Genomic DNA, 27,219 nt, shown 5'->3' on the forward strand with positions numbered 1-27,219 from the left:
GGTTCTGCCTTTAGCATTTGCCTGTGAGGCTCCTTCATTCAATAATTCCATCAGCCACTCCTTATTTTGGAACGATTTTTCTGATTCCTCCAAATTTGTATTTAAAATATATATATTATGTTTTCACCATAACTTAGTATTTGTTTTAATAGATCATAGGTCATAGATCATAGGTCATAGATCTCCTCATGATTAAGACCCCTAATAAAACAGCCCTTTCATTTTGTGGCCAGGAGCCTCGTAAAATGTGCTGAGTTAGGTAGAGATTTGTTGCAGATCAGTATAAAAACCCCATTTCTTTTGGTTGATGTAGGTAAGAGACAAAAATGCATTAATCATGAATGGTCTGCCTTTCCCGTGCTGACAGACCTGAATTGTTTTAGTGAATCTTGCAGTAATTTTAGAAAAAGCAATTTAAAAAAAAAAACAACCTTCTGATATAAAAGCATGTTGGGGGGAAGAAGAAATCTGAGCAGTTTTTTAAGGTAATGAGAAATATGATTAAAATGTATGACTCACAAGAACAATATTCTAATATTTTAGGTTGGCTGACAATTAGAATAATTTTAATGATTAGAGTCAAAGTCAAATGCCAGCATCTTTAATAAATCCTTTCCCTGCCTATACAGATTAATATTGTAGATGCAAACTTTTTTAGGTCACAGTGCACCAGGCATCCATCAGAAGTCAGTTCTGCCAACCCAAACACTGCCTCTGGCATATACAATTTAATTATTAATAGTATGTCTCCTAGGTAAACTGTTACACCGTCTTAGGGCCTTGTTTTGTAGTCATTAAAATTGAACATGTTTATATTATTGAAACCCTTGCATTCAGTGTATAGGCTGAGTTGATCTTAAAGTATCCAAAGAGAATTTACCTGCCGTTCTGTTTCACATTTATAGACAGTGCCCCAGAGTAGCTGTGGGATATAATTTTTAGCATTAACACATTTAAATAGAGAACTGTTTGGTAGCTATGACTTTAGGCAAATAGAATAAACAGGGTTTTGGCATCTATGATTTCTTAACCTATGGGTTGCTGAGAAATAAGAATCATTTCTGTTCAGACAGTGCTGTGCATTTGACAACTTTCGTTTTAAAAGATTTATGGGGGGCAGGGCCTCGATAAACCTCTACTTTGGAGCTGTTTGGGTTCAATTAGGTGCTCGGTAGAGTGCATCTTAACAAAAGCCAGAGACCCGACCATGAGCACGTGTGACTCAGCTCTCCCCAGGCCCCTGGCAGTGGTCACACCCAGAAGGTGTGTCATTCATTCTTCTCCGTCTACAGCTGTTCATGGGGAGTCGTGGACGGAGGGCATTTTGGAATGAAAATAACCCCAAGTTCACTCTTCTTTTATCATTTCAGTGTTTGTTCAAGCAAACAAGCTGCAGCAGCATATTTTCTCTGCCCATGGACAAGAAGACAAGATCTATGACTGCACACAATGCCCACAGAAGTTTTTCTTCCAAACAGAGCTGCAGGTAATATCCACATGAGGAGGACTGGCATTGAACTCAGTTGCTCTTCTTATAGGAAACAAGGGCATTTTAAATCTGAATTCACAGTACCACTCACCGTGGGCCACCATGATGCTTTGTGTGTACTGGGGCAAGGGGAAAATTAGAGGCTGGATTAACAGACACCAAAGTAATTTTGCCTCTGGCTGCTGTCAATCATAAAAAGAACTAGAACAGACCTATAATTGGATCTTCTGACCCAGTGTGATAGACTTAGGGGTCAGGTTTATTGGACTGTAGGATCATTCACCTCACTTGTCAGGGCCCATTCTCCCAAACCCTGTTTTATTCATGTTCTGTTCCCACTGGGCTACAAGCTGGATGGATGTCCAAGTTATTGTTGTCCTGAGGGGCTTAAAATTGGAAGGGAGAAGGGAAGAGGAGAAAGAAGCCATACTCTTAACCACTGTGTTTCTTCTACGTAACGGAATAGAATAATTATTACTTAGTGGAAGCCTTACAGTTGCAAATTTTGCACCCAAAGACTTTTTTGCCTTGAATGTCCCACTTGCTAGATGTGTGACCTTGCACTGGTCCAAAATGTTTCAGAACCTCGGGTGTGAAGAAATAATAGACAGATGTAACACTCATAGGGCTGTTGCCGGGTAAAAATGAAACAACAGGTCTGAATGTAGGGTATAAACACAAAAATATGATAGAAATGTTTGGTCAGTTTGATTATTCTTAGCAATAGACTGGTGTCAGTCAGAGACCTGGATCCTAACCCAGAAATGCCCCTTAGTGTAAAAAGAAAATAAGTCTATTTTCCCCCCTCTTACTTCATCTGAAAAATGGGTCTAATATATATCTTCATTTTTCAGATGGAATGATATAAGAGCACCGTGCCTTTGTTAAATCTTGCTGGTGCCCTTGGAGGAGAATGGATTCGAATTCAAAGTTATTTCATTATTGTGAGCATTATTATTATCAGTAAAGTTATTTAGACTAAAATAGGGTGGCGGTGATTTTTCTTTCCTTGGTACTGAATTTCCTAAACAACCAGAAGAGGGTCTGATGTGATTAATGTGCTTGAGGCAGGACTAAGGGACCCAAGGCCCCATCCACTCCTTCATCTCCCATCCCACGCTGCGGACCCTGGGGCAGCTTTGGACCTCCTTGGGCTCTGAGGAAGCCATATTTATGTGAATCTTGTATCAAAATAAGGAATTTACAGCTTATCATCTCAGCTTTCATCCTACCAGTGAACAAATAGCAAATAAGGACGTCAGATAAAATGTATATGAAAGAATGGGTGATGCTATTTAATTGTTATAATGTGTCAATGCACCACTGTTGAAGTGGCTCTCTTACTTTTCATCACTTCAAAAAAGAATTCTACTCCGTCACATCTGTTTGTGAATTGAATATAGAAGATAGACCAAGTTAGACTATTATTTTAAAGTGTACTTCATGGGGCTCCCCTGGTAGCGCAGTGGTTGAGAGTCCGCCTGCCGATGCAGGGGACGTGGGTTCGTGCCCCGGTCCGGGAAGATCCCACATGCCGCGGAGTGGCTGGCCCGTGAGCCATGGCCACTGAGCCTGCGCATCCGGAGCCTGTGGTCTGCAACGGGAGAGGCCACAACAGCGAGAGGCCCGCGTACCACACAAAAAAAAAAGTATACTTCATGAAAGTAACCTAAATTTCTATTGGAAAATATAGTATTCTTATTGCAATAGGTATGGAAGGATAAGTCCTTTGAGTTTTTAAGATTGTAAAGGATATGGCTAGTACACCTAAATGATGCTGTTAATCAGTATGTAAACTGTGAAGCAGAATTCATAGTAGCTTAAAATCAGAGTTGTAAAGATTCTGTAGAGACGGGCTTCTCATCTAATGTTCCTGGAAAAAAGTTTGCAACAAATCCACTTTTGTACTATATTAGTAGGTTCTAATGCTACTGACCTGCTGGTCACTTCAATGTCTTTCATTAAAAGAACCCCACACTCCAGCAGTGGTGGCCTGTGGCCCATTGGCGAGCAGACAAAACTAAGTAATTAAGCACATCCTTCAGGACTGCAGGTTTCTTTTATGACGTATTTTAGGGTTTCATGGACTGTACAGTATTCTCTCTTTCCATTACTGTATAGACCAGGGGTTCTCCACCTCTTTGATCTCAGGATGCCTTGACACAAATTATTGAAGACCACAAAGGGCTTTGATTTATGTGGGTTACTATCTGTTGATATCTTCCATATTAGAAATCAAAATTGAGAAATGTTTTAAACTCAAAAATACACAAATAAACAATTCTACTAGCTGTTGGAGAAATTATATCTTCCAATGTCAAGTAGCCCCTAGAAGATGCCACTGTACACTCATGAGTTAGAGTATAAAGGGCAAACATTGTCTTAATGTTATTATGAAACTAGTCTTGACCTAACAGACTCCCTGAGAGGATCTAGGAGACCCCCGGAGGTCCCCCAGCCACACTATGAACTGCTGGTATAGAAGACATAGTACCGAACACAAAACTGTTTCTGAGTCTTTAAGACCGTATGAGGTCAAACATCTCTCAAAACATTTCTGACTCATTCATCCAAATTGTGATCTGGGCCAAAATAAGACTTCTTTCATAATCCGAAGCTGTCGCCTTATTTTTCCAATCCCACAACTCAGAATCGTACATATTTGGCCTTGATGTGAATACTCAGGCTTAGAATGTACATCATTCTTTTGATAAGAACAGTATTTATAATTCATATTTGATAATCATTACAGCTAATATCCACAGTCATTGAAATACCTATGTAGGTCTGCTTTCGAAAATCCCTAGTAATAACAATGGCTTTTAGTTTCAATACATTAAGGAAAATGGATCAGAGTTAACTTTACTTCTAGTTTTGAGACCTTTTTGATTTTTATGATTTGAACTTAGAGGTTCACAGTCCTGTGCATTTGTCTTCATTACCCACATCACTTTTTACCGTGCTCAGAGGATGGAATTAATATGACTTTTATATATTGATTGATTTCCTGCATAGAAAGTGGTCGGGGTAGGTATACAAAAAATACAGTTTGGTGCATTTCTAGAATAAGGAGGGAAATCAAGTGAAATTAAGGTGACAATAGAAAGTCAGATCGGTAACCAAAATAATAACAGAGTAGAAAAATGAAGCCCCTTTACCAGCCCACTGTAGTTTGTGCCTCGGTATGAAAATTAATGCAGATTTTGAAATTGATTCATGCCATACCACTTAAACTCATCTACTTTTTTATGCCACTAAAGTTCAGAAAGAAGGACTTTTCACAAGAGGCATTCTATAAACCAAATGCCCAAGAACTGGAGACTGGAGCTTTGAAAGCATATAGTTTATTTGGCTCTTATATCAGAGTGAGACTAATAGGGTAGGTTTAGGGTGAGCATTCAGAATTGCCCAAGAACATCACTGTGGTGTATCTTTTAATGGTGCATAGACGATTGCATGACCATAATAAGTAATTGACATTTCTTTCACTGTTTATACCCAGTTAAAAACACAAAAACATCTTTTGGAGGATAGAAGTGCTTTGTTGGATATAAAATTACACACACACACACACACACACACACACACACACACACACACACACACACGGAGATATGTTATTTTCATTAACATCACTTACAGTACTAGTCAGAATTCAAATAATTCCTCATAATACACTGTACATCTTCAGGAATCAAGGACTTAGGCATTATCCTTTGACATCACAGACCACAGTTGCTTTTAGACTTAAGCAAGATGAAGTCTCTGTTTCTATGGAACACTCCATCTAGGACTTGCCAGTGTGAAAGCTATTGTCTTTGCATGACCTCTAGACCTTTCTGACCAGAAGTTCTAAATGCCAGTCCCAGGGATGTGTAATGTATAATTCCTGGCAGGATATCATCTTTTTCTTCTGGTAGAGTTTTCCCCTGTTCTTGCAAGGAATTCTAATATACTTCAAAGGCCACCTAGCATGCTGGTAGGGAAGATGTGCTTTGGAATAAGAGTGCATTATTTGAACTAAGTGAACATTTTGTTATTTTAAAAGCAAATGAATATGTTGAATGCTTCACATGTTTTCCTCATAGACCTCAAAACTTTTTCTGCAGAACTTAAGGAAGCTGCTTTGAGAGAAGGATAGTACGGTCCAAGAATAATATCCTACAATGCATATTTGTATCCGAAGTGGTTTATACAGGTGTGGGCAAGTGGTGTGTTTGTAAAACTTCTGTTGAATAGGCCACTTTCTTTCGATACAGTAATTACTGTTTAATTGGTGCCTCTAGAAAAACTACAATTCAGTGGCAGTGATCAAATCATCCTCTTCCAATGTGTCCCCATAGAGAGTTCTCTGAGGCATCATGTTGTGAATTTAATGAACATAGAGGGAATTCCAGCGGTGGGAAGAGGGGGAATTGGCCTAGATGAACTTGAGGCTCTGAGATTCTGGTATTAAGTTCTTTTTGAGTCAAAGATTATTTTGATACTTGGCCTTCCCTTCATTAATTCATGGATGCAGTATCTTCCACATACAAAAGAAAGTAGTGATTTGACATTCTGAGGGATACGCCAAAACTTTCAGCTATCGCTAAAGTTTAAATACGTAATTATCTCTACAGCTGTTTGATTTTCTTCTTTCCCACCAAATCAGCCTGATTTTGATGCGTATTTTTCACACCACAGCATCACTGTTGCTCAAGTATTATGGTCACATTTCTGAAAGAAAAATGAATTACTGCATATGGAATGGGGCATACAGGACAACAATACAGCATTGAAATGTGGCTGCTGTGTGGCTGACTGGGTCATTCACTAACTTAGCTCCTTACCTAAACTAGCCATTTAATAATTGTTATATAAGTTGGTGTCTCAAAGTATTAAGTAATACATGCTGAGGCATTGAAGAATCCTTGTTGGGAATCCCCTGGCGGTCCAGTGGTTAAGACTCCACGCTTCCACTACAGGGGGCACGGGTTTGATCCCTGGTCAGGGAACTAAGATCCTGCAAGCCACATGGTGAGGCCAAAAATAAAAATAAGAGGTTGAATGTATCTTTAAAAAAAAAAAGAAAAAAGTGAGCCTTTAAAAAAAAAAGAGTCCTTGTTAATGGCCAAACCACAGATACCATACTCTAGACTGCTATCATCCCTATACCGTTCTGAGGTAAGAAAATATATTTATAAATTTAAAACATTTATAAAAATATAATTTTATATTTTATAAAATTTTATAATTTTATATTGGCCCCAAGTTCTCTATGACATATCAAAAATAATTAGAAATATATATAATATTTACAGTCTACTAGAAAAGATTTACATATGATTAACTATCATATGAGGTAATATGTAATAAATTGTTCTAAGTATTCCAAGAGAAAATGTTTATTCTCCAGCTGGGGGAATCGAGAAAGCCATCATGTGGGAAGCATTCAAGCTGGTTTTGAAGGATGGATATGCTTCCGGGATCTGTGGATATGAGAGAGTTAGCCATCCATAAAATCTCAAAGAGTTAATGGTTATTTTCAAAATAGTTTTTATGGGTTTTTTTAAAAAATTGTTTTATTTTGCTTTGATTTCTACATAGACAGCTTAGTACAAGGGAAAGGGCATGAAGTATGGAGAACAATCACCAGAGTTTGATTTGGGTCACTGCCACTCACGAGCAATGGACTCTGAGCTTCCGTTTTATCATCTGCAAAATGGGCACGTAGGAGACAACAAAGCATCCTGCCCAACCCCCAGGGTCCTGGTGAGAGTGCAGTGGAGTAGCCCACGTTGAGCCGTCAGTGCAGAGTGTGGAACAGGGAAAGCACTGGGTGAGCTCTGCTTCCCTGCTTCCCGGACCCCCTCCCTCTCCCTAATGCTGACCTCAGGAAACAAAATCAAGATCTGTCATTACTTGGAAATAAAAGCTCTATCCCGGACATGTCAGATGTTTCCTTAGTTCTCTGTTGTAGTTCACTGCAACAATTTCCCAATTAATCATACCTTGACATAGTTTCATGTTAATTGGTTTCCAGGTAAAAATTCGTTTTTTGTTTTTTTTTTTTTTGTGATATGCGGGCCTCTCACTGTTGTGGCCTCTCCCGTTGCGAAGCACAGGCTCCGGACGCGCAGGCTCAGCGGCCGTGGCTCACGGGCCCAGCCGCTCCGCGGCATGTGGGATCTTCCCGGACCGGGGCACGAACCCGCGTCCCCTGCATCGGCAGGCGGATTCTCAACCACTGCGCCACCAGGGAAACCCCAAAAATTCGTATTTTTAAACATTCATCTTTTTCAAGGGATTGAAGAGTCTTGAGCTTCTTTTTAGTTCTGGTTTTTCTTTTTAGCACATAACTGTAAAACTAAACATTTAGATTTGCTTGCAGAAATGTATTTCAAAACAACCTAACCCTTCTTCCCCCCCAGCCTCCAAAATTAAAGATGAGGGGCCCAAACAAAGTTTTATCTTGCCCCTCCACATAAGACAAGGTAGGATCGGGGTGCAGTGGGGGAAAGGTTTGCTTTAGTTTTAGCTTGTTTTCATGTTTTTCTCGGAGTCAGGCTGAAGTTCTCTTTTGCAAACAAGAGGGGTGGAAAAGTGTGTCTCACTGCTCACAGCACATCTGTAAGAAGTGCCTCTAGAACTATTTGCCCCTCATAATTCATCTTCTTCTCACAACTTTTCTATATTTTTCAATTGTTTTCTTTTTATTTCTAACAGAGCTTAAAATGGCTTTCATTATCCCCACTCCAACTGTAAGACACCAAACCCTGTCCTGCCTTGTCCCTTACCATGTGGTCTCCCTTTGGGACCCTCAGATTGGAACGATTTGCCCATCACCATGTCTGGGCCTGCCATAGCCGGGCTCCATATTGACAGTCATGTGGTGGAGTGTGCTTCCTGCCTCCTCCTGGGTGGTCTGTGCCCCATACCTTCGTTCTCCACTGCCATCGATCCACTGGACCTCTGTGTTTCTCCTGTTCTTGGGGCTGAATTCGCAGTCCCGAAACGCATCGTACAGACTCAGAGGGCTTCAGGAGTATAAATTGTATCAAGGGAACATGTGGCTCTGGAACTGGTCCGCTTCTACCCCACCTCATTTCTCTGCTTTGTGGGCCTTCGGGGCTTTTGAAGTAAACTGGTGCTATGGCAGCTTCCACTTAATTTGCTCAGTGGTTAAATTGATCTATCTCTTTTATTTGATCGGATCTCCGGGAACCAAATCGTTTGCATTGATTTATTGATTGGAGCTATGTTTTCACCATTACTTGTGATCACTTTCAGCTGTTAATATTGGATAATTCAATCAGGATTGATTGGCCTTACCACTGAAGGCAGAAAGTTAATCATATAGGACAAAGAAATAGGGCACGGCTCACCTCAGTTTGACTGCTAGTCTCTCTCTCTCTCACCCCCTTCCTCCCTCCCTACACCTTCTCTCTTCCTAACATCTAAGCAGTAGTAAAAAACCTACCAAAGCTGCCCTTTTTCTTGAGCAAAGAAGGGAGTTTCAAATGTTACAGCATTCATAATGCATCTAAAGATGAGGTAGCTTTATTTTGCTTTTTAACAAAACTGCACCTAGAAATTAAGCAAGCATATCGAAAGATAAGCACGATTATCACAATGAACTCATTGGGACTACGTGAGTAAATGCGTTTTCAATTACCCGTTTTGTACCAATAAATCCCTAATCCGTGTGTGCGTGTTTGGAGGCACAACCCGGGCTCACCTTTTTCTAGATTTGGCCCTTGCTGCTTCACCATGCGCCCTACCAGTCACATTTTCAAGAGTCAAGTGGGTGATAGGACCGAAGGAGGGGCAACAGAGGTATTTGCAATAAGCGAACACCACTTTCTTTACATTGATTCATTCCTAGAGCACCCCAGCTCAGTTTTTAAAAATTCTCCATCCATTAATTTCTTAACGTCCATATCGATGGCTGGTTTTCGCTATTAAGAGATAGAGCACCACCTCCCTGTTCTAGGACTCATCGCCTCCTCCAACAGCCCTGTTGTTAGCGATCTGCCATTACATTATTTTTTTGTCTGGCCCAGAGTCGACGACAGATGGCCATCTCCGAACTGCCATCCGTGCGACCTTATGGAGCATTCAGCTAGTGTGCACTGCGGCCAGTGCTGCAGCTCCCTCCCCTCCCCCACCCCCTGGAAACGTTCATCACCTCTGCCACATTCCGCTTTGGCTGGCCTCTGCTGGCCCTGCCAGCTCCTGTGTCACCAAGACAGCCTGCTGCCACAGCACCGGAAGATCTGCCCCTGTTAGGAGCGAGAAACTGCGGGCACAGCCGTCCTGCAAAAGCACCTTTGCAGGCAGATCCTTGGGCGAGAGCTGGACCTCCACATCTCTAGAACATTCTGCAATCCAGGGAGGCACATTGAAGTCCCCCGTGTGTTCCTATTTTAGATGTTTGCTCTACACGTGGATCAGTTTCCTCACATTAGCAGAGACAATGCCAAGAATAGACTCTTTGTGTTTACAAACTTCGATCGGACTCTTGGAAAACACCACTTCCATATCCACCTGCTGTGGCAGCTAGAGTTAGAGAGAAGGTAGTCGTGGGCTTCAATGCTCAGTCCCCTGAAATGGGCAAAGAATCCACTCCAGCATCCTCTGACCCGCCGATGTGGCAATCCCTTGGCCAGCCGCATGAAGTGAGCTGTTGCTGCACATTTGGAGGAAGATTGATAGGTTGTTCTTCACTGAGTTTGCTAAGGCCAGGCGGCTTCAGAGCCAAGCGTGTATTTTCAGAGGAATTCACTTTGTATCCTTTATTGTTATATTTGCTGCGATTCTACAGCTCATAACAGGCTCTGCCCCGCAGCTATGAAGGAGTGAGTTCCCCTCATTGGGGAGAGAGCCGTGTTCTGTGAAAGCCTGAGATGTGGCGGGTGAGATGAATAGTGCTTAAAAGCGGTGCTTGCGGTGCTGTCATCTAGAACAGCAACTCCGAAGCTTTAAACGAGAGTGAAAGGCAGGGTAAACGAGTCCTTTAAAAGTGGTGAAATTTTAAACTGCCTAAAATAACAGGCCTCCTTCATTGATAACTTCATCGAGGGAGGGAGGGCATGGGGGAGGTCACTGAGCAGGAACCGCTTTCCCGTAAGAGGAGGGCAAAGTTTGCAAAGGGGAGGCTTTTCCCTTGGCCCCGGCGTGTCTGGGAGGCTGGCATCTTTCTTTCGTGCCCTCCTTTTGCTTTGATGCGGCCCCTCAGACGGCAGAAGACCATCTCTCGCCGGAAACCCGAATCGCCCATAAAAGGTTTCCTTTTTCACTTTGCCAAAACTTAGTTTTATAATTATCTGACTTATACCACTGGGCACATCTGCCAAGTTTGTGTGCCTTCTAGACAAATAAAAGGCTACTGTGACACTGTTAAATATCAGCAGTATGCTTAGCTGTGCTTGGAGTTTATAAGGGTGAAAGGTGATTGTGCAGGAGAATAGAGCAGTCTATTTGCCGTGAGCCAGGCACTAAGACCTCATCCCCAATACTCAGTTATAATTCATGACAGTACTGGTGGGAAGCCCTCATCCCTCTGTGGAGTTAATGCATCTCCACTGAAGCCTGCTGTGAGCACCCTGCATATCCGCCCACCATCTGTGCCTTCACTTGCCAGCCCTCTCTCCCTCTCCCTCTCTCTCTCTCTCTCTCTCTCTCTCTCTCTCTCTCTCTCTCTCTCTCTCTCTCTCTTTCTCTGTTACTCACTCTTTCCTGAGATCTCTTGGTATTGATATTGTCAGGCGACTAACTGCTTTGTAAAAGTGGCACTCCAAAGCGGGCTTGTCGTTTCACTAGGGGAAGAGCTGGAAGGAACGCATTACAGTGTTGTTAAATGTCTCATTTAGAAAACGTCGATTAGAAAATGGGCAGGGAAGCAGCAATGGCTTTAAACCAATCGCAGACTCTGGAAGCCAAGGATGCCCTGCCAATCACCGATTAGTACGAGGCACCTGTGGTCCGCGGAGAGAGGCCAGGGATGCCACACAAGGTGGACATTATGATTCAGGTTAATCCCGTTCTGAACCGGAGCTCAGAGTCCGGAGTCGAATCTGAGAAAGGTTTGACCACTCTGTCCAGGGGCTTGGACCAGCTGGTGGCGTGAGCGCCAACCCAGTCCCCACAGACCGGCCCCTCTGTGATGTGACGCTACCCACTCTGGGAACCAGAGCTGGTTGCCTCGGGGCCCCTCGCGGCCCTGCCTCCCTTCTGCCCTCCCCGCTTCTTCCCACTCCCCGCTCCGCTGGGAGCCCAGAGGGTGATGGGGCAGGAGGACAGTGCGGGTTCCAACAGAAGGTGACCCTGCACCTCCCCGAGCATGGCCGAACCAAGATTAATGTGTAATGTTTCACAATGTGTGCTCTTAACAGAGTCCATTGTTGGTCCTCCTTGAATAAGATAAATCAAATCCAGGCCTGGGACACCAGTGTATGAATTTAACAGATGTGATGCCATAGGGAAACCACTGTGTTAGAAACTGCAGAAACGGCCTTTTTCTACTGCAGACTCGGGCTTATTCCAAAGAGCCTTCGGAGCTCCAGTGGTGAGGTGAGAGGTCGCCCACTAAGACAGTAGCACCCACACTGTAATTCAGCCTTGTGTGTAATTGGTTCCGAATCTCATCCTGACGTCTGGCTGGTATTTGTCCCATCGGCTCGCTCACCCTCCAAAGGAAAAGTAGGCCAGGGATGGCTGTGCTCACTGTGCAGGTTTTCTTGGGTGAAAGATCACTTGGAGATGACAAAGCCGAGTAGTCAGCCTGAAATCCTGGTTGGTATTTTATTAATTTTGCACCAAGATAAATCCTGAAATTCTGACAAACTCCATGACAGGTGAAATTCCTTCTTGCAGAATCTGCTCAGCAAGAGGCTGCTCATTTCGTTCTGTTCCGAGGCAGGCAACAGGAGGGCAGCTTTCTAATCAGCCCTCAAAGGACCCCCAGCCGCCCCAGAGTCTCGGGCTGATTGAATAACTCCTGGGCCTCTTCCCCTAGGCCTCCATCAGCGGGAGTCCTGTGGAAAGCAATCTCCCGCAGACTGGCACTGAAGAGAGCTTTAAACCACCATTTTCTGCTCTCCCGAGGAGCCTGGAGTACTAAAAGATAGATGGACTGCAGATATTTTATGAGAAACTGTCAGAAGAAGAGCAGAGTAAATGTTTTTTTTCTTCTTCTTTGAGTCACACACTACATCACTGTTGAATTTCTCCCGGAATCTTTTACATTGAAAGTAAGAAATTAATTGGTTGCTAACCTTTCATTCCCCCTCCCTTCTTCCTCATTGTCTTCCTCCTTTTTTTTTTTTTTTTTTACTTAAATATCCACACAGAGGCCCTTTGCTTAACCACAGTTGCAGAAAATCAGTACCATTTGCAATGAAATATTTATAATGACAGAATGAAAAATTGGATTCATTTTCTGGACTGTAGCCGACCAGTCTGCAACTTTGTGCAGTATTGTTAGGCATCTCTCCTTCCTCCCTTTCATGGGAAGCTTTTTCGAAAACAGGCCACATGGACACTTACCTAGGCTTTGGAGGGATGCCTACCAAAACACAGAACCCATTTCTGGGCTTTTTTTAAAAACAGAGGAGAAAAGAGCATATTTTCGTCTGTGTTGCCATGTGCGGGGTGGGGGGGCACTCAGCTGTGGCCCATAAAGAGGTAGAGAGGATGTGAACCCCGTCAAAAGAAGGCGTGTTGGCGCTGGGAAGGAGGAGCTGGGAGAAGTTTACAAGGAATCCAGGAGCCAGTCTGGTCTGCACTCTGGGGCGGAATACAAATAACACCCAGCAGGCCGTAGAGTCTCGGGGCAGGTTTATAAGGGAAATGGGAAGACACAACAGAGGTGTATCAACAGACATTGATATCGGAGCTCCCCTTCTTTTTTCCCTTTAGCGTTTGCTGCTGTAGGCTTTCCTCCCACGTGACCTCATATTCAGAGCCGCCTTCTTTCCAACGGGGGTTGGCTACTGCGTTTTGGTTTTTTTTTTTTCAAAGATGAAAGACAAAAGGAGTTTGCTAGGACGGTGCAGCGTTGCATTTCAAACAAGCCCGTCTCACAAGTGCAGGGCCACCACAAGGCGTTCTTGCTTCCTCCACGACTTGATTGCGTCTGCGGCTAGATGTCTGTGAAGTACATTTCAGTCTCCCAGATGAGTTTTCACTTACCACTGCACAGACGGGCCCAAAGAGCCAGCCCACTTCTCCTCCCTCCATTGTCGGAGTATGACAGAGCTTACATCCGCACTCCCACTCCGGCCCGCTCGGGCTCCCAGGCCAGCCCTCTGACTTAACCTTTCATCTGTTCCCTTGTGAAGCCCTGGGTTTAAGTAGTTAGGGTTGTTTTCTCTGGGTGGTTTTTTCCAAAGCGAGGACAGTTCTAGCGGACTTTAGCATGAATAAAAACAGCCAGACTCAAATCTGCAGGTTTTGCTCACTGAATTTGCATCCTACCTTGCCAACTCCACAAGATCAATAATCCATATTTTAGTGTATCATAAAGGCTGCCTGTAATTGAATTAGCTCATTCATTCCATCTGATTAGCCCTGTTTTATTCATGGAGCGGAAAAATAATACAAACTTACCTTCTCCAACATATTGCATGGTGTGAATGTAAAAGAGCCTTCAGCACTGTAAAACAAATTTATAAAGACGACGGAGAGTTCATTTCAGTATTTGTTTATCCTAGGAATAGGAATAATACAAAACACATCACGCTGCATTTTTGTGGTGATAACTTTAACGTTCACATCTACTGTGTCAGTCTGTCCTCCAGTCAGCCCGGCATGAATATCCTATAATAGGTCTCTCTTCTTACCAAAAGCAAGAACGCCTCCTCACTCCTGAAGGACAGCTGAGATAAACAGTCTTCTGGTATCCGCCTTTGGAGAAATCCGCCTTAAGAGATTTCACCCTAAGGTCATTGCCTCTTATCCATCCATGGATTACCATTTGCAAGCTTTTGGATTGCTTACGCTTTTCTCTTTGAAGCAAAATCTTAGCACACGTTTGGACCTGGGTGATGAGAAACACTGAACAGGAAAGGAGCTCTTCATCATTGGGACCCCCAGGCTCTCAATGCATAGACCAATTTGTGTGTGATGCATACTCGCACAGAGGCTTGGAGGTTTTATACAGGTTTCTAGGTTTGTCTTTTCATTGCATCCAAATTTTTTTTAAAAATGATTTGGAGAAATGCTGACAGTTCAGCATGAAATGATGTGTGTTCTGACACAAACTGCATTGTAGCTTAGGACTCTAGCCTGAAGTTCTTTCATTGTAGCGTTTCTTTGATTCAGGGGAGAAAAAGAATTTTCTTTAAAAGTGTGTGTTTTAGGATGTGACAATAACTTTTCTCCATTGCTGTGCACGAATTCAGCAGAATGTTTCTACTTAACCCTTATTATTGCTGGCATTCTGGAGGACCGAGGGTAAGGCGAAAATAATGTTTTTGCATTAGTTTTTCAACAACTTAGGTGAGTCTGAAATATATATCCAAGTAAATGGGGACTGTAATCGTGGCCATGTTCAGAATCAATCTTTTCTGCAGACCAGGAAAGGAGCGCTGAATCGCATTCATGTAGGTACTGCCAGATGTATTTCTGCAAGGGGCGTGCCTTGCCCAACCGCTTTGGGTGAGTTTAAGTGTTATTAAGCATACTTAACAGGAGCAACTGGCCCTCGGGATAGAAGTAAAGGACCATGGCGCAGAAATCCTTGGTGGAGGAAAGTTCCAGGGCAAACCCATCCTCAGAAAGAGAAGCGCCCAAATGCAGACTGGATTTGAATATCTGAATTAGCAACTCTGGGAATATTTCTCTTCCTCTTGGCCAGCTCCTTCTATGTTGTGGCTGGTTTGCATTTGTGTTTGAAGTGCCAGGCGGTTTAATGAAGTTATTCTTTTATAAATTTTGCAACACTGAAGCAAGCATGAGGGCTTTAAATTAGAATAAGTGCCACTTCTGTGTGGCAGGTTCCTTTGAGGACTGATTAGAATGAGGCCTCCTGCCGCCCAGTCCTTTCTGCCCGGCGGCGCGTTGGTGCGTGGGCTTGTTTACAGCCCACCTTTGAATTTGCACGAGAGCGAGAGAGGAGCATGCACCATGCCTGCTGCCCGGGCCTCTGTTAGCGGAAGCTGTCTTCCTTTCCAGGATCATGTTAAATACTTCACTTTAAGGAGTTATTTTTTAAATTGCATTGCTTTATTGTAATGAATTAAGATTAACTTGGAGCAGCAAATTATCTAAGGATGTGAGGGTTATAGATTACTCTCACCATAGCTACAGCTTTGTCGTCGGCGGGGGGGCGGGGGGAGACTCAAGGGCTGTCTTTCTAGAAGCTCAGTGCACCATGAGAGGTGAGGAGACGGCTCCCCAGAGACCGAGAAGCAGCGTCAGAAAAGATGCCCAGGAAATGGGAAGAGAACGGGAGTTTAACGTGTGGGTTTATGAAGCGAATAGAGGCTCTTCTTGGCCAGAGTGGTGGGGAGCTCTGCCATTGTAAGACCTGAAAGCTTCTGGGACAAGAAGAGATGAGGCGCAAGAGGGAATCCAAGTATATGTTAGGACCCAGCAAGGTTCCGTGTAGGATAAGGGATGCACTTGGCATTCCTGATTCCCTCTCTTCATGCCTGTGTGCACTGGCTAACAGACGGGTGATTTCAGGGGACGCGAGGCAGGACATTATTAAAGAAAGGGGCTTGAAGCTTTCTGCAGGACACAAAACATGCAAGGGGGAGGGAAAGGAAAGAGAGCAAGCAAGGAAAAAAGCACCAAACTTAAGTACAGAATTATTTCTCTTCTCTCCAAACCAGGATTTTTTTTTTTTTTAATTGAAAGTGAGAGACACCCAAATGGAATTGGGCTTGTGAAATATTCGCATTTTAAAAGGAATTTCTTAGAATTTAAAGCAAGGCCTACTTGGAGCTCCTTCTAATTGCATTCTCCATGCAGGAATATGAGCCCTGGGGGACCCAAAGATCAAAGGCAAACACCAGGGATTTTACCTGTAGAACCCAGGCAGGAATGTACCTCTCTCCCGGCTCCACAGCACACACTCATGCCAACATCCAGCGTAGATACGAGTGTACACACGTGCACATGTGCACACACACACTCATCCTTCTGCAGTTTCAGTATGGAAATTTTGGAAAACAACACATTGTCTTTTCACAGTTCTGTTCTTTGTATGTATATTTACTAAAGCAAATGCCCTGGTCGACAAGCATTTGGTTGCTTATGATGGGGAAAGGTTGTTTTCTGTTATTCTTCATGATTTATAACATGTTGACTTACTCTTACTGTGAGTTTACCTCCTAGAGAATGTGGCAGTGTTTTTAATAGAAGAAATAATACACTACAAGGAAGTGGCATTTCTTCTGCTCTTTGCCCAAGTTCAATAAACTATTTTTCATAATTATTGGGAATTGGTTGAAGAGAATCCTTGTCCATATCAAGTGGAAAAGCAGAAAGAGTTCTTGCTTCCTCCTCCTTCCTAGAAAGGTTACCCTTTGAATATAAATTACTATGCCTTGTGCTTCTCCCATTCTAATCAGATGACCTTTTGAGTCTGGTGGACAGAGTTTAAATCCTAAGCCTGCCAGTCAGTTTTTACATCAATGCCCTGTTCCAACAGCTTTCAGGTACCTAACTTTCAATGGATTTCAAAAACAGACGTGAAGTAAGTAATGCAGGTGGAATCTTGCTGCTGATGGTCAAGCAACCTAACTTGACTGCAAGATCTTGGGCCAAGTAATGTGACGATGAGTAATTTCGCTAAGTAAATCCTTTACGAAAAACCTTCTGGGATTCAAAATCTAAGAGAAAAGGGAGGAGCAGGAAATGTGTAATGTTTGCAAGAGGACATTTCTGAGCAATTATCAATTTAAGCTCCCATTATTTGCTGCTAATTACTACACGAGGCTGTTAAATATTTAGCAGAAGTTTGTTTGTGTTTGACTTGGGATGGGGTGGGGGGCTTGAATATGACTTGAGCATCATGAGTCAGTGTGTACACCCAGAGCCAGGCAGAGAGGAAATTTGCATTCACCCAAGATGAACACATTTCAGTGTCAGCCAAGCCTTCTTTTTCCTTCATTCCACAGATTTATTTATCTTTAAGGTATCTACAATTAGAGCACGAAGAAGGGGCACTGTTCATGGATGTAGAATTGGAAGGAGGTCATTCTTAACCTTGTTTACAGGTGTTCTAGTTTAGAAAGCACCAGTGTGATAAATTAAACATTACAGGGGGAAAAATTAAAGCTTAGCAACAACTGGCACATGGACACATCTGTCTGTGAAGCACTGACTTAATCCCTGAATATCTTATTAGACTGTGTTGCCTATCAAAGCCTTCTGTCCCACAATACGCTGGATCCTGCAATTCTAGAATCTGAGCAGAATCTTTAAGCTCTGGCCTCTCTTTCATTTTTGCTGGCTCTCTGCAGTTTGATTTAAATTTTCTGTTGGCTCCATGCATGTAAACAGGTAGCTCAACTCATTGTTCTCTTTTAAAAATAAACTTTGTACTTTTAATGTATTTCCCAGTGGCCATTTTCCTCTTTTTAACCTATTCTTCCAATTCAGCACCTATTTTTTTTTTTTTTTTGCTTTTTCCTCAATGTAGTAGATAGTGCATGCTCCTATCAGTTCAAAAAAGGGAAATTTCAAGCCAGTCCTATATGCAAAACAGATAGGGGTCAGGTAGTGACTGAAATTTTACTACCATTTCTTTTCATGTATTTTAGTTATTTATTTTTAATGTATTTATTTATTTTCATTTTTGGCCACACTGTGTGGCTTGCAGGATTTTAGTTCCCCAACCAGGGATCAAACCTGCACCCTTGGCAGTGAAAGCAGAGTCCTGACCACTGGGCCGCTAGGGAATCCCCTTTCCTACCACTTTTAAGCTCGTAATGAGAAACGAAATGGTTACGAAGTTAACATCATCATGTATGACCCATCATCTGCATTTGTCCTTTTGAAGCTGGTGGACCGGTGTGGCTTGTTTTATTTCTCTGAAATGTTTAATTGTCAAAATACTAAAAATCGCTCTACATTAGCGATTTGGACATGGCATTTCTTTAAAAATTAGTCTTTGCTTAGGCTTCTGAAGACTCACGTTAGACTAAGGCTATGCTTCTTTAGGTAGGTATTCTCAAGATATTGTTCACCACCATTGGCTTTCTAGCTTGGTTTGCTCTTGTAAAAAAAAAAGAGCAGCTGTGGTGAAAATAGGCTCTGTTTGAAGCGACCCCTACCTCCCTGCCCAGCCTCATGGATCTCCAGCCCCACAGGGACCAGTACCCTGCCCTCCGTCGCTCTCAGCCTGGCTCCTGCTTGCTCTCTCGCCCTGGAGCCCGTCACTCTCTTCTAACCTCCCCCTCCTCATCACTCCAGCACTGGGCAAGTGTGACTCCCATGAGAACTAAGCCCAGGAGGTGAGGCGCCCTTTCTCGGTAGCCCATGGCCTCCTGTCCTCCTGTCCCTGGTGAGCGCCCTGACGGTGAGCAACTGTAGTCTCTGCAGCCAGCCCAGCCCGGGGATGAGAACAGAGCGACCTGCACCGCTCAACAATTGCTTCTTCCCAGAAGCCAGCTCAGCCGCTGGAGTGGCTATAAGGCCTTGAAAGTTGGCTTAAACTCTCTGGGACTTATTTTCCTCCCCTATAAAGTGAGATGTTGGAACAGATGCTGCTAGAACTCTCCCAGCTCTGAAACCATTTCTTTTTTATTCTGAAGCATCACTTACAGGTGTTGTTGGCACTTGCTATTGAATCTAGACCAGCAAGTGAGGGACGATGGCTTTGCAGTTCGTTCAGAGTAGGGAGTTGTTTCCATAGCCTAAGTAGTAATGTCCAGATTTTAATATTTAGGTCCCTTTATACTTTATTAGATTGTAAATATTTCTAAAGCAGCACGGACTGAGTGCCACTAAAATGTACCACCTTTGTTCATTGATGGTACCTGGAAGGTCTTAGTAAACTGCTGAATGAGTGGACATTTTTGGAGAGATGATTATTTATACAAGCAATGCCATTTATTATATATCTCGAAGAATCCTTTCCCTGATTTCTCAGCAAATGCCCATTCTCACCATTGACCATATTTTTAAATGCCATGCCACAGTTCCATGTGGCATATATGTGTCCCTTTTGCTGTCCCTTTTTTTTTTTTTTTTTTTTGTAATTTGACGGGGGCAGATAACCTCTGAGACTGAAGACTACGTCGCGTCCTCAAGCAGGCGCTGCAAGCTCAATGTGTTTTCAAAACACTGGAAGCAGTGGTCCTCAACTGGGGGTGATTTTTCCCCCAGGAGTTATGTGGCAAGGTCTAGAGATTTCTGGCTGTCACGACTGGGAAGGTGCCCCTGGCATGTTGTTGACAGAGGCCAGGGATGCTGCTAACATCCTACTGTGCACAGGGCAGACCCCCTAGAACAAAGACTAGTCGCCCTCAACATTCCAGTACTGCTGAGGTTGGGAAACCTGGTCCCACCGGCCTTCTAGAATCTACGTAATTTGTAGGCATCTCTCTCTAGAACAACGCAATTGAATGACATATTTTGTATAATGACTAAGACATAGCTTACTGGATTGTCTTTGGTTTCTCTGCCTGAGATAGAAGAACTTTATACTACAGATACATGGTCAAGGCTTCTGAACGTAAACTCATAAACATGCCAGTGTCCACATGCTTCAGAGTTATCTCAGCCCAACCTTTTCTAGGCTTATTTAGCATGAATGTCCAAAGAACAGCAAATACCAAAAAAGTCCTTTAGTGAGGTTTATTAGAATGTGAAATCGTTTCCTATGGGAGGTGTGATAGAAACTTCATTGCCAAAACCATTTAAAACTAGCCCAGAGTGTGAACTTTTTTTTTTTTTTTTTTTTTTTTTTTTTTTTTTTTGCGGTACGCGGGCCTCTCACTGCTGTGGCCTCTCCCGTTGCGGAGCACAGGCTCCGGACGCGCAGGCTCAGCGGCCATGGCTCACGGGCCCAGCCACTCCGCGGCATGTGGGATCTTCCCAGACCGGGGCACGAACCCGTGCCTCCTGCATCCGCAGGCGGATTCTCAACCACTGCGCCACCAGGGAAGCCCCAGAGTGTGAACTTTATAAAACAATTTTTGTCCAACAAGGGGACAAACTAAATAACCTAATAGTCCTTTTCTGTCCTTAATATCGTGTAGTTTTCTGATCACTTTCTGATGATGCCTTTTGCTTTAATATAGCTTAGTGTCATCCAGAAAATGCTTTGAGATGTCAGGCCAAGCCCATGTGAACTGTTAAATGTCAAAAGAAAATGCATCAGTGTCTCTCTAAGTTCCTAGTGATGACATTAGCATATGAAAAAATAAAAAGGGAAATGCTGTCAGTGCAAACATGATCATAAATGCAACATTCATGGCATTAAAGAGAGGGGCAAAAGCACATATCATGACAGACAGTTTGGGAAATTCCATTGCTGTTGATCAAAATAAAAGTGTAGAACCTCATTTTAGTAAATTCTGCCAAAGTAAAAATTGTGAGTCGGCCACCCTGGTCATGAAAATCCATCATATGAATATGTTTTTTAGACTATCAAAGCACTTTGGGAAATACTACACATTTGTCTTTTAAGACAAATGTCTTTTAACATTCATTAAAATATATCTCACCAAAATGCACATACCCACATATATGTTCCTGATGTTTACCAGGTAGGGCCCATGAAAACACAATTACCCCAAATTTCTCCAGCTAAGAAGTATATAATTCGTAGACAATGGAAACTTTGGGGTGGTAAAACGGGGTCTAACTGGTATTTTGGATGACTTGGGTGATTTTTAGAACATTCTAACAGTACTTCCAAAGCTGAAGCAATTCACGTTTAATTAATGTAAAACTATGAGTACTTTGGTAATCATGTGGACTTCGAAAATGTTAATTTATTGCCTCCACATCCTGTTAACCTTATCGAGACAAAGGCTACTCTGCCATTGTATTTTTTTCTCTAACCTATGGGGGAGATCACCCAATATCCTCTCTCCATTAGCTAGATACACTCCTAAAGCTGTTTTACTGGCAAAAGAACTTGGGAATGAAAAAAGAGAGAGGGTGGAAATGTAAAAATCTTGATTAGAAAGTATAATTTAATAGAACATGTATTGAACCCAATGTATTGATTAATGTAGAAGATATAGTACTTATATTGATTCAAACCAGAGATTTAGTACTAAAAGCTCTAAGCCAAAAAGCTGCTGCAGATTGCTACAAAAGTCAGTTTAATGCTGTCCTTGAGAGTGCCTTCACAAAGAAATTCTTCTAATGTTTGAGGACTAGGTAGAATGCGGTATATGTCAGTTTGATCCCGGAGGGTTTTATTTTGTACTCTAATAGCTGTTACGAGCCTACATTATATCCAAGGAGTAATTTTCCTTAGGGGTGCCCGGCTCGCTTTGTGTCAATATTCTAGCATTTTAAGTCACGTACAGTATATGCTTCTGGGAACAGGGAAGGAGCCAGCCAGACTCATAATGGTCTGCATTCATTAATAAAGGCAGAAGCTTCTGTCCCTCCACTGCCCGCTACAGGGATGCCTCTTTGGCCTTCAGGGACCCGTGCGGACACATTTAAAGAAAGCTTTATTTTGAGTGGGCAGGAGATAAAATGTAGGACTTGCAGGCATTTCCTAAGTCAGCTATATGCCTGAGCACAGGGTGACCTTAATGGGTCAAAGAAGAATGCAGGTCAAAAGACTTATTATCCAGGCTGTTGGAAACCAATTGCTTTTGTTTAAAAAAAAAAAAAAAAAAAAAGCAGTAGTTGCTTAGAGGTGGACGATAATGTAGAATTCTGTTTGCAGCCTGTAACCGCACGACTGTATGTGTACTGGGATATGCTTCTAGAAAAATAAGAGCATACAGACTATCCATAGTGTTTACAGATAAAGGTCCAACCCTTGTGATAAAAGGTAGGGTAATATAATTAGTTAATCAGTGATGATTGATTACGGATGTTTGCGTTCTTCAACTAAAGAAAAAACAACATGCTGCCATGGTGCTGTCACCATCTGTTGAAAGAAACAGCCACATTTAATCCTTCTATTTCTTTTATTTCTTCCCGCCTTGCATTGTTGCAAAGCCACAGTTGCCTACTATTTCTTCTGGTTGGAAAACATCTCATTTAAATTGAATACAACTGCAGTTTAAATTCGGGATTCTAATGGCATGGTGAATTAGTGGAAAGCTTGTTATTTTTTTTTCATTCCTTTTTAAAATAGCATGCTGTCTCTTTTTCTTAGTTTTAAAAGCTTGTCAGAATTTGCGACAAAAGGCTATAAATAGACAACTCATGGTAAAAATGATTAACATCTTTGAATCAACAAATCTCACAAAACTTCCATTCTGACAGTTTTTATTTTTATTATCACTGCTATGTAACATTTTGCCGATGCCAACAGAGGGCTACAAAGCACAGACAACGAGACGTGGTCTGTCAAAATATTGGACAAGTGAGGGCAATCTGTGGCACCACTTTTGGAGCTAGGGACTTAATTTTTCTACCCTGGGAAGGTAGATTCCCCCTGGCTTTCCTCCAGAGCTTAACTTCATCTTTGTTATAGGTGCAAATATTCAAATTCACATCAAGATCACAGGAAAATGGGATAGTTTGGCCAAGGTGAACAGTTACAGGGGATGGTGGTTTTTTTTTTTTTTTTAATTTAAAAATATTTTGCTTGGATTGCATTTTAAATAGGATTAAACCGTTTGACCAGTAAATGTGGTCAGCCCTCTGAAAGGAGGAGGCTGAATTAATCATGTGTTAGCGTGCCAAGCCCAAAATGAGAATTCCAGTCTTGTAAAATGAAAGGCATCTCATATTTTAAAAGAAAATTCATAGTGCTAGAAGGGAATTTTTAAGGTCCTCATCTGTTTTTTAGCTTTCTAAGTTTAATTTCACATTTTAGAGGAAAAAAAGAACAAACTCCTTCAAGATGGAGCCCTTTACAGTAAAGTGTATTTTTTTTAACCTGGATATTAAAGTATCATACCTAGATGGATCGTCTTTTAAGCTTTAAGGTGTGTTGTGAATTTGATTTTTTTTTAACACAAACCCCCCTCGTGTAAAACAACTGTTCATAACTGGGATTAATGGTTTGCAATTTTCAGTTACTTAGACATGGGGTCTCCAAGAGATAGCTTTTTGCAGAGTAGAATATGGCTCTCTGTGGGATTACAGAAGTTTTCTTCTCTTCCTACTTCCTTTTCTGTTATCACCCCCCCAACCCGCGTCGATGTTGCACTGATAGGTTCTCCTCGATTATGTAAAACACTTTCCCTTCATTGGAACAGATATTTTTTCTCATAACCTGTCATTGCATTAAAGTACCTTGGGGACTTTGAATTGCTGTGTAAAATTGGTGAGATTACCCATTGCTTTGTTCTAGCGTAGTGGTTTCCTCCAGACCCGAAGTGCAGAAAACTCGTATAGGAGAAGGCTGTTTGCACGTGGCCCGGCCGCGTTTTCTCGCCCTGCGCGTCCCCGTCTGCGCTGCAGGGGCTCAGGAAGGGCTCTGTGGTGTGGCGGGGTGTGGGGAGGAGCTAGGGCAGGCACCTGCCCTCTCCTTGGGCTTAGCGCTTCTCTGGTCTACTTTTCATCTTTCCCACTCGCTTCTTGTCTCCCTTTCTGTCTGTGATTTTTAAAAACACACCAAATAGGTGGAAAGCTCCCATGAAGCAACTTCTTGTTTCTCTTGTCCTTGGATCTTCAGTGAAGTCTGGAGACAAACACTCCTCATCTTTCTCTCCAGCTCCTAAAAACCAACCCAGTAACCTGGGCAGCTCAGACATTCCTTCCTTCCTCCAGAAGATGAAATCAGGCCATTTGTATTTTCAGTGACTCAAAGTACTGCGTGGAGGAGGCAAGCAGTCACATCCCAAAGATCCTCAGAACTGGTGAGGACAAGCCCTTGAGGACTGGATCAGAATCACCTGAGTTTTTTGTTTGTTTGTTTGTTTTGTTTTCATGCAAATATGCCCAATTCCCACCTTGAGAATCACAGACAATGGTGAACGCCAGGACTGGGAGGCCTGACCTCACCCTCAGCTGATCTGGAGAGAAAAAGAAAAAGAAGGACAATAAGTGATCTCAATGGTATGCAGGTATCTCCACACCAAGAGAACTTTCTGCGTTTACCATCTTTCATGCCGGATTTCCCATTTAGACGTTATTTGTATTACAGCTCTTCGGTTTTGTTGAATTTTGAATTTTGCAAGGCATACCCTTGTCCTTCTCTCAAATGATATATATTCTTTTCTCTTAATATGCAAAGCATAAATGCTTTATAGTAGCAACTTCAATCTGTTGCCATAAGTGATTCACATGTATTTGTTCATTTCTTTGCACCTCCGAAGAGACTTGTGTGGCCTTGGTTTAGGGTGAAAGCATCCAAGAAACAACTGTTTCCAACTATTATGGCCAACTTGTGTTAGGTTTTTGTTCTGCAGTATCTTAATATAGGCACATAGAAGAACACAGGATAGATTGCAGTGTAGCTTCCTTTATTAACCACTAAAATTCGATTGAATGTGGAATGTCTATAGTAAGCACTTAAATATTTTTAAATAATGTTATTAAACTGATTTCTGTTTTTGACTTTGTGATAAAAAGTAATCACACATCCTCCTGTCAACGTTCTACCATTTAGATAACTTTTGTCATAGATTCTTGTATTTATTTTCTTAATTCTTTTAAATTTAAAAAAAAGCACCTTTCTCTAAGATCAGGCTTGACTCTTTGAGATAGGAAAATGCATGAGAAAGTTTAGACAGTGCATTTTAAGCAATGGAACTTTTTTACTGTTTATAACCTCTTTGATCACAATTATGTGGATATTTAAGGGGATAACAATGTTTCTTAGTCTCATCAGTATTTTGATTACCCTTTATGTCTATGTGTTGGTGAAAAATAATTTGCAGAAGTATTTATTTAGAATCAATACAAAGAAAAAAAGAGTTGGCATAAAACTGGTCTGCTCCGGTATGTACTTTTAGGCTAGTACTACTAAAGAAAAATTAAAAATCCAGCTTGTCTTTTACTGAATTAATAAAAATGGTATGTTTTAAATAAGGCTGAGTGAAATAACATCCTCATTATTTGCTGTCCATCTTCTTATAAAATGGGCTTAGTTTGAAATAGGGAACGGAAGACCTGGGTCCTTTTCACAAGACTCACGTCTCCTTCATTGGTGCTCTTAGCCCCAATTCGGCAACCCTGAACAGCCAAGCCTCTCTGGTCCTTCATCCTTTACTCATCAGGCAGGCATTTTGCTAGTTTGGTGGGGGATGAAAAGCTAACAAAGATCTCTAAGACAAAGCCCTCTGTTGAAAACTTTCCATAGCTCCTCTTCACCTACAAGACAAAGCCTGAACTCCTTAGCCACGTACAGAGGGCTCTTCATAATCTGGCCGCAAACTTCTCTCTATCTTCATTTCTCATCAGCATGCTTGGTTCTGGACACTTGAGAAGATCCCAACCAAACTGAACGAGTTGCAGGTCCACGAACATACCTTGCGTATTCTTCTTTGCCTTTACCCACGTGGGTCTTTGGCCTGGAATGCCCGCCCTGCATCCCAAGTGCCTCTTCATGTTTCCAGCCTCAACTAAAATGTCACGAGTTACGTCCACTGCAAAGCCTTCCCCAAAAGCCTGGCAGGGTTAGGAGTGCATGATATTCCTATGGTCCTTTCTAATATAATCCCACCCGGTTGCTTTACCATCATGTGCCCACATGACTTTCTTGAGACTCTGAGTACTCTAAAGATGTGAAGGCAGGGACCGTCCTTCTCCCTGCAGTGGCCCTTGCCTAGCTTGTCGGCCGTTCATTTGGCCAGACCCTCTTTGCTGAGCACTGCAGTCCTGGGGGCTACGCCTGGTGGTGATACCAGGATTCAAGAGATGCTTGTGAAGGAAGGAAGGAATAAATGAATGAAGACCAAAATTACAGACACAGGGAGAGAGCCGAAATTGCAAATAACCGCAAGACCCCAGATGCATACAATATAAGCAGTATAAAGCGGTGGGAAATCAGGGAAGGGGGAAAGCAGTTTTAGATGGGATGAGCATGAAGTGGTAGTATTTTGTGGTAGACCTCCAGGCTCTGATCAGAAGGGATGGGGGAGGGGTCGACTGGGAGAGGGGGGGAGAAGGAGGCTCAGGGGAGGCACAGCGGAGGGAAGGTGCACGTCAGGCCACCTCCAGGCGTTTGCTCCGAATGAACGTCCCGTGGACCTGTGACCATCCCCCGGGCAGGCCACAGGCCCAGGTCTGGAGCCCCGTGTTCACCCCCAGGGCCTGGCTTGTAGTTATGTTACCCAGGAATCCCAGTTGCCAGCTCACAATTTGGAACTGGGATGTTGGCTCAGAAAGGGGACATGCTGTGTGGGTGGAGAGGAGGCCACCAGGATACAACAAGGGCTGCACCCGCTGGGGACGGGGGAGGTTGCAGGCTGCTGTGATCTGCTCCTGCGCCAGGTTGGGACCCGGCACCAAGCCCACCCCAAGGAGAGGAGCTGGAGAAGCTTCCTGTCCTCTCCGTCAGTTGTCGGCCAGGCTGTCCTTGCCCGTAAAGTCTATGTTCAGGGACAGATAGAGCCTCTGCTGTTAAGACGTTCACCTTCTAAGAGTGAGTAGAACAAAAGCATCTGTAATGAATGGAAATGATGTGCAGATAAATATAACTGTTA

General features: G+C 42.8%; 1 protein-coding gene across 5 annotated transcripts in view; it reads left to right on the plus strand.

The window, feature by feature from the left end:
* ZNF521 (zinc finger protein 521) overlaps positions 1 to 27,219 on the plus strand; it is a 279,725-nt gene that overhangs the window by 251,362 nt on the left and 1,144 nt on the right. For all 5 annotated transcript variants that reach the window (XM_059039727.2, XM_059039728.2, XM_067014909.1 and 2 more), the window contains one exon: positions 1,371 to 1,486. In XM_059039727.2, the coding sequence (XP_058895710.1) occupies positions 1,371 to 1,486 (116 nt within the window). The remainder of the gene's footprint in view (positions 1 to 1,370; positions 1,487 to 27,219) is intronic.

This window comes from Kogia breviceps, chromosome 15 (assembly GCF_026419965.1).
Source record: "Kogia breviceps isolate mKogBre1 chromosome 15, mKogBre1 haplotype 1, whole genome shotgun sequence".
Classification (NCBI taxonomy): Eukaryota; Metazoa; Chordata; class Mammalia; order Artiodactyla; family Physeteridae; genus Kogia; species Kogia breviceps.